Consider the following 7,909-nt stretch of genomic DNA (forward strand, 5'->3'; position numbering starts at 1 on the left):
CTTCGGCCAGGTGGGTTTTGTGGTGGTTTTTCTTGTTGTTTTTTTGTTTTTTTAAAAGACATGTACAGCTCCAGCCCGTGCGGTCCCAAGAGTGCTGTGGGCTCAGCCCATGGAGGAGAGGCGGAGGAGAAGGGCAGCGCTGCTCAACAGCAAATGCCCTCGGCCCTGCGGGAGGGGAGGGGGCGGCCAGGAGCCCACCCCGAGGGGGAGACATTCGGCGCCCCGTCCCCAGGGAGCCGCGCCACCGCTCTGGAGAGGACAAACCTTGGCTGCAGCTTCCAGCCAGCCATGCAAGGGCCCCCAGGGAAACCTGTGATTGTACACGGAAAGGCCGAGAGACCCCCCCAGCCCCAGCCCTGGAGAGCACGGAGACCCACAGGACGGGGCGCAGCGGCACCCAGGCATTAGATGCTGGTGAGATGATGGCTGGGAGCAAAGCTGCTTCCTCCAGCTGCGCCAGGAGCCATCCCTGGGGGCCGGGAACCTCTCCTCACATCACCTCTCCCTCCCAGAGCCAGCCCGAGTCCAAAGGGAAGGAGAAGTAGCAGCAAGAGAGACGTTAAGGACCGGGCCAGTGCCAGGCAGGCTCCATGGCAAAGCTGCTTGGACGCCGTCTGTAAACGGCAGCACTTTGGGGCTCTGAGGGCACAGAGCTGGGCCGAGGGAGGGAGAGACACCTCTGGGACCCCCCGCCGGGCTGAGGAGGAGATTGTAAAAGCAACAAGAGGAAGGAGGAGGAAGGAAGCGATTATCTCATGGAGGGCAGAGCTGCCACAAGCCGAGGGCTGAGGCTGCTGGAGCGCGGGATGAGCCCGCCGGGGAGTGTGCGTGTGCGACAGGGCAGGGGCCGGGGCCCCGTGCGAGGAGGTGCAGGAGCTGCGTGGACGCCATTCTACCGGCCCCGGGGAGACGGGGCAGCCTTTGGCAGTACCGGCCCAGAGCAGAGCCTCTCCTCTGGGCCTTGAGGCATTCGCAGGAGAGTCTCGGGTTCCTGAGCTCTGATTGAAAACCCGTGAGTCGCCTGAGCGGAGGCCAAGAGCAGCCGTGCAGAGGCCAGGCCGAGGGCAGAGGAGGAGCACGGGCTGCTCCGGACCACGGAGGGTGCCCCAGCCCTGCCCTGTGCCTGCACCGCTCCTCCCGCTGCACAGGGGGCACGTCCCACCCCTAATACTGTTACAAAAAAAACCCAAACCCAACAAAAAACCCTCACCCCCGCCGTGCCAGACCCACACACTGCGGTGCCTGAATGGAGAGTCAAGGGGATGGTGACCCCCACAGAAACCGCTCGGAGCAAGAGGAGGAGAGAAAAGGCCACTCGAAGACTCGCCTTAGACAGCTCCAATCTCTGCTCCGAGAGCAGCAGGGAGAGACGGGGCACCCGCAGCCGGAGAGGACACGGTGCGAGGAGACGGGGAGAGGTGGGGGCCGGTGGTGCGGCGGGAGGTGCGGTGGGGTGCCATGGCTTCCATTTGCAGTGGACAGGTCACGAGGGAAAGATCGGCGGCTGCGATCTCGGCGTCCTTCCCCGCGACAGTCTCGATTGGCTCCGCTTAGATCCGGGGCAGCAGCTTCTCAATGAACTCCTTCACTGCCATCATCTCCTGCGGAGAGCGCAGAGCCCGTCACTCCGGGGCTCCTCAAGCGCCGTGCCTTGCCTCAAGCGTGGGGGCACGAGGGCTGCGCAGCCACCCCGGAGTGAATTGGGCAATAAACACATTCTGGACTCAGCAACGTCCCTGCCCTGCCTGACCCACCGTGCCGGGGTCGGTCCCAAAGGCGAGACCAGCCCCTGACAGCCCCATCCCCTCTCTCCGCCCCGAGGCACTGACCTGAGGACAGGAACTGTGCATCACGCCAGGGTAGGTTTTGAACTGGACCTTGGTGGGAGTGACGACAGATTTCAGCTTCTCAGCAGTGAGGGCCCCGAAGCGGACAGGGATCATGGGGTCCATCTCCCCATGGCACTGCAGGATGGCGATGTCCTTGTTCACACCGTTATTCGCTGCCTGCGGTGAGGAAGGAAGCGCTCAGGGGTGCCCAGGAGAGGAGATACCCCATGGGGAATGGGTCAGATGCTTTCTCTGCATCCCCATGCACATCACCTGGCAGCTCCCCTCCTCAGGAGGGACACGGCAGAGCTGCTCACACAGCGTCTGCTGCTCTGCCACCACACACCTCCTCCCACACTGCCACCAGGACAGAGCTGCTGCCCGGCGGGCGTGAGGAGGTGTGGGGAGCAGATCGGCTTGCAGATGCCCACAGCAGATGGGAGGGTAGTCTCCTGATTTCTCCTGTGCCCCAGGAGCAGGGGTGTGGGATTAATCCCCCACCACAGGCACCTCCTGCCTCCAGCAGCCTCAGGCTCACACTGCAGCAGGAAAATCCCCTCCCTGACCCTCCCTGCAGACACGCGGGGCAGAAGCAGCGCAGGGTACCTGCGGGAAGGCTTTGTGCAGCGGGAGGCAGAAGCTGAGCGCCACGATGCCGGCCAGCTGGTGCTGGCAGGTGAGAGCCGTGTACAGCGACAAGGCGCCGCCCTGCAGCAGATGAGGAAGGTCTGTTAGTGCCACGGAGGGATCCGCAGCCCCGGAGCACCCACCAGACCCGGCTCGCCCAGAATGCACCCGCCTCCTCCCCACGGATGCTCCCTTTGAGGGGTGTCTTCAGAGGGGTCCCAGTCTGCTCCACCTCAGCCCCCTGCAGCCCAGCTCACCTGTGAGAAGCCCCCCAGGATGATGCGGTTGGGTGGGATCCCATTCTTCATCTCATGCTCGATAATTGCTTTGACTAAAAGAAGACAGAGAAATGGGTCAGTGAAAGGTGGGGGGGGGCTGAAAAGCAGCACCCAAGGCCTGGGGGTGCACACAGAGCACTCAGCACATCGGGGAGAGGCAGGTGCCAGAGGTCCCAGGGACTGAACACACTTGGCTTCAGCCATGGAGAAGGTGGGCTGGGATCACAGGAGAGCAGAAAGGAAGAAGAGGTGGAAGACAGATATCTGCTCCTGTCCCAGAGAGGGAGAAGCACCCAGGAGCTCAGCACTTCCCCCTCCCCAAAGCCTTACTGTTTTCTGCAGCTTTCTTGATCCCAGCTTCGTCCTCAGGTGCATCTGGAGTCAACCCCATCAGGTCAAACCTGGGAGAAGAAGCAGAGTCAGCCCTAAACCTCTCCCAGCCCACAGGGTGTGGGGAGGTGGGTGTGCTCTGCCCTTGCCCTGACTCCTACAGGGCATTGGATTTTGGGTCTTCAAAGCCCCCCCCCCCCCTTCTTCTCACTCCCCAAATACATCCCCAAAAAGGGTTCCTCCCACCCACCCCTGCCACCCAAAGCACTGACCAGGAGGGCATAACCATCTTCATGTTGAGGGTCACCGGGATCCGGGGCCTGTGGAGAAAACAGTGTTTTAGTTCAAGTGCAAGAGAAGAAAATCTGAGCCAAGGGAAGCAGCGTGACCAGCCCTCCCGTCTGCAGCTGCAGGACACCTCTCCCGAGGGACAGCAGCGGGTGAGTGCCACCAGACCCAGCCTGGGGGCTGCAAGGTGACCCCAGGGATCACCCGCAAGCGCTGAGCAGATCCCGGCTGAGCTGGAGGCTCCAGAGCGTTGCCAAGCACTCCGCCTGGGGAGGAGAGCACCTGCTTCCCTCTCCTGTTTGCCTCTGCCGAGCGAGGAGACGCTGATGGAGCGGCTGCCTCTCCTGCTGAGACGGGACACTGGGAAGCCGAGGCCCTGCTGCCGGGGACGCTGCTGCGGCAGAGCTCTCCCAGCCCGGTGAGTGCCCCCTGCATGTGCTGCTATCGACACTGGGGAAACATCGGGGAGCGTTTCTTTCCCTTTCTGCTGAGCCCACTCCTGCCTGAGCAGGGTGACAGGGAAGCAGCTCCAGTGCTTTTGGCTGTCACTGCAGCCGTCGGGGAGAGGCAGAGGATAGGACAGAGGAGCAAACAGACTCAGAGCAGCAGCTCCCACGCTGATCAGCTCTGTGGGGAACTGCTCTGCCTGCAGGCAGAAAACATCAGGGCTGGGGCCCTGAATTAACTGGCCACAGCAAGAGAGCAAGCCTCACTGCACAGCCCCGTGGGTAGGTCAGGGCACGGGCCACCATCTGCCTCCCCGAACAGTCTCAGCAGCGGGCACCAGCATCAGAGCCCACCCAGGGCCCGTCCCGAAGCAAGGACAGCACTTACGCGTGAGGGCAAATATATTTCACGTAGGGGAGGCGGATGGAGGAGAGAGCGTCAGCCCAGCTGTGCCTGGGGAGAGAGGAGAGGAGAGGAGGGAGTTCAAGGCTTGCTTTAGCGTTTTGGAAGATGCTGGTGAAGCTGAGGGATTTGCCCCAAGGACAGGTTTTCTCCAAGGCTGCTGGCCCCCTGCCCCTACCCTGACATTATTTTACCAGGTCCTACCCACCCCAGCAGCCTGAATCCCAACGTGAATCCCCAGCACAGATCTCCTCTGCGGCAGGGCAAAGGCAGCACACAAAGCCCCGCAGCTGGGAGCAGAGGGGCTGCTATCAGCAAGGGAGGAGAGAGAATCTCCTGTGCAGGGAGAAGCCTTTTGTTACTGCTGTATCTCACGGTGTCCTCTAAGGTAGCCTTGCACATTAGAGACATGCACTCGTGTAGACACAACCCAAATTCCCAGCCCTCCCAAGGACTGGAAAAACCGCAGTGCTTATCTGCTTGCCTTAAAGAAAGCAGAAAATCAAACCCGCAGGGGGCGGGGGGCTGCCAGGCTGCTGGGATCATAAATATTCAAGCTGAATTGCAGACAGCTGCTGGCCGGCGATTCCCTGCGAGGGTGGCGCAGGCACGGCTATCGGACCGAGCTCAAAGCCCCAGACAAATCTCGGAGCTGCCCCTGGGGAGAGCAGCACCAGTGCTGGCAGCGAGCGGCCGGACCCTGGTCTGCATTCAGCAAACCCCGCGTCACAGCCAGAGCCAGCTCCAGGAATACTCACCCCGTGTCTCCAAGGCCATGTAAAAAAATGACCTGTTAAATTAAGCAGAAAAACAAAAGAATTAGCTGGTGCGACAGCCGATGCCCTGGGAGAGAGGCAGGGCTGGGCTCGCAGAGAAGCGGCAAAAGGCCACTTAGTCACTAACTAGAAGAGACTCAAACAGGCAGAAATTAGCTGATGCTAATGACACGTCTCTGCAGCTTTGAGCATGACGTTTGGGTGGAACAGGTACATCATCATGCCACATCATGCTGTCACGGCCAGGTCCGTGAGCGTTGTCGGCCCCTTGGCTGCCCAGCGTAGCAGAGGGCCGGGGAGCGATAGATCGTCCCGCCAGGCTGCACGGCACCACGCTGAGCAGAGGCCGAGCTTGCCAAGGACTCACAAAACTCATCCCTACAGGCTTTTCATCTAAAGCTAGAGCAACTCCTAAGCAACGGGGAGCAGGGGGAAGGCAGCCCCAGGGAAGGACAGAGGATTTTCTTTGGGGGATTTGCTTTTAAAAACCTAAATAGCCAAATCAGATCCAACTCCCACTGACTTCCCTGCAGGTCACGCCTACCTGCGAGGCTGTGCCCGGGCTTCCGCGCTGAACCAAGCACCAGACACAACCAGCCCAGCCCAAAGGACAGCTACTTTTCCCCAGAAAGACGAGACCTTGCTGGTCCTACATCCCCTTTGATGCACCAAGATAATAATCTGAAGAACAGAGCTCATGGTTCCTCTGAACCCCATGGAAGCAGCTCCTTATCTTCAAGACTGCTAAAAGGGAAGAAGCAAGAGAGGCAGGAGGGGTCCGGCTCTTACCGCGGCAGTCTCCCGCTCTGCCCCTGAGACAGTCACTGCGTCAGCGAGGAGGGGGACAGACATGTTGTTACCACACATACACCGAGAGGGACTCAGACACTGGCACCTGCGGGACAGAGGGACAAAGGTAAGGCAGGCAAATAAACCACTCTTCCCCCCGGAACTAATTGCTCCAGAGGGACCACCTATTTGGGGGAAAATTAAAGAGTACATGAAGGCTTTGATGTTTCAGCCCTTGGGACAGCCCTGCTCCGTCCCCGGCCTGGCAACACTGGAGAGCCAGGAAGCAGCAAACGCTTCCCACGTCGCAACACCAGATGCATGCGAGTGGGGATGGGCGCGTGGGGTGTTGGAATTGTTAAAATTAGCTCTTTCTGTTACACCTCAAAGCCAAAGTTATTTCTGTGACTGTAACGACGTGGGCAGAGGGCGGCCGGGCGTCGCGCAGCCTCAGCATCCCTTCCCGGCTGCCAGCGGAGCCGAGGAGGAGCCTGACCCACATCTGCTCCGACGGGGAAGCAGGAAACGCCGGCCCTCAGCACGCAGCAACACAGGCGTTATAGCGCTAATAAAAGGTCCAGCCCTCTTTTATGGAGCTGTTGGGGGATTAACTGCAGCATTCAGGCGCTGCCCTGAGACCCAGCCCTGCGCTGCCTCCCCGAGCCGGTCCCCCCCCAGCGATGGCATCGCTGTCCCTCCCCGATGGGCAGCCAGCCAGGGCCACCACTGCTGTCCCCACCGCAACGGCTTCCTGCCAGCACAAAGGGCTGACGGTCACCTCCTGGATCCTGGTGTCACCTGCGAGGCGGGCGGCTCCGGCAGAGCTAAGGAGCCCCCACAACACCGCCTTCAGACACGACAGTCGATGGTGTTTGTTCCCAGTCCGGCACAAATCACTAAAACTACCGCGCCTCATGTGACAGGCCCTAACCCCCGCTTACTGCCCAGGACTAATTAGATCAGAGCACATTTACAGCGCTTCCATCATCTCCCAGGAGCAAGATCAGCCTCTTGGCTACTGCCAGGAGCCAGACCAGCCCCCGTGGTCTGCTCCAGTCTTCATATCTCACAGTACGCACCATCCCCGGAGGGTTTTGGATGGCATGGGACCACCCGAACTCCCCCCAAACTCCCGGTACCCCGGCAGACAGCCTTACCCGACAGAAACAGCCACCTCCTCCACCAGCCTGGGCCAAGACCTGCCCGACTCGTTTCACCAACTGTTTGTCAGCTGTTTCCCCGACTCAAATAAAAACACCGGGAACAACAAGCTCCCCGGGTCTGGCGAACCTCGCAGACACACAGCCCACGTGCTCGTGTGTACTCCAGGGTCAAAACAACCAGCGAGGAAAAACAACACCTGCCAAAATTCCTGGCAAGAAGAGCCATAAATAAAAGCATCTTCCATGACAGATGGAGACGCTGAAACGTGTTCCCGGAGCAGACAGACTCACGTCTTTGCCTTATTCACAGAGACTTCAGGCAAAGGAGGGGTTTTGAGGGTCAAGGCTGCCCAAAGCACCCCACGGCCACACCTCGGAGAAACCCGAGACCTCTCTGGGGTGTTTCTGCCCCACTCCTGGGGTAGGACAAGGGGGAATGGTTTTACACTGAAAAAGGGGAGGTTTAGACATTAGGAAGACATTCTTTCCCGTGAGGGTGGTGAGCCCCTGGGGCAGGTTGCCCCGAGAAGCTGTGGCTGCCCCATCCCTGGAGGTGTTCAAGGCCAGGTTGGACGGGGCTTGGAGCAACCTGGGCTGGTGGGATGTGTCCCTGCCCAGGGCAGGGGGTGGCACTGGATGAGCTTTAAGGTTCCCTCCAACCCAAACCATTCTATGGGTCTATGATCTACAGGAGGGTCCACAGCTGCTGCCACAAGAACAGCTCGAGGAGAGGCAGCTCTGAGGCCAAAACGTGACAGGGGAAGGATGAAGCCCCAAGATGGGTCTGTGGCCGTGTAACAGCACCCACGCGCCAAAAAAAAAAGGAGACCAATCTGTGCCCGATTTGGGCTGTTTCGGTGGCAGCCCCACAGCTCTCGCGGTCCTCACCCACCAGAGCGATGCCGGGGGTAAACCCGCCACCCGGTCCGTGGGGAGCAAATTGCTAATTATCGTTTAATAAACTGTCCCCAGCCTCTTCC

At 60.2% G+C, this 7,909-nt stretch overlaps 1 protein-coding gene across 1 annotated transcript; it reads right to left on the minus strand.

Annotated features, from left to right (window-relative positions):
* Window positions 1-1,550: 1,550 nt before the first annotated feature.
* LYPLA2 (lysophospholipase II) lies at window positions 1,551-5,844 on the minus strand. Its single transcript, XM_009882215.1, has 9 exons — window positions 5,767-5,844; window positions 4,960-4,991; window positions 4,187-4,252; window positions 3,337-3,384; window positions 3,065-3,135; window positions 2,714-2,787; window positions 2,436-2,537; window positions 1,830-2,006; window positions 1,551-1,601 (listed from the first exon to the last, which is right to left on the minus strand). The coding sequence occupies exons 1-9, from the start codon at window positions 5,842-5,844 to the stop codon at window positions 1,551-1,553; spliced, it is 699 nt and encodes a 232-aa protein (XP_009880517.1).
* Window positions 5,845-7,909: the final 2,065 nt, after the last annotated feature.

The sequence above is a fragment of the Charadrius vociferus genome, unplaced genomic scaffold (genome assembly GCF_000708025.1).
Source record: "Charadrius vociferus isolate BGI_N301 unplaced genomic scaffold, ASM70802v2 scaffold613, whole genome shotgun sequence".
Lineage (NCBI taxonomy): Eukaryota > Metazoa > Chordata > Aves > Charadriiformes > Charadriidae > Charadrius > Charadrius vociferus.

What these genes read in the sequence shown, in the direction of transcription:
- LYPLA2 (XM_009882215.1), bottom strand. Translation starts at nt 5,844, where the DNA reads ATGTGTGGTAACAACATGTCTGTCCCCCTCCTCGCTGACGCAGTGACT. An exon ending in CATGGCCTTGGAGACACGGG is followed by an intron (nt 4,253 to 4,959) that starts GTGAGTATTCCT and finishes CTCTCTCCCCAG; the next exon opens with GCACAGCTGGGCTGACGCTC. An exon ending in AAATATATTTGCCCTCACGC is followed by an intron (nt 3,385 to 4,186) that starts GTAAGTGCTGTC and finishes TTTTCTCCACAG; the next exon opens with GCCCCGGATCCCGGTGACCC.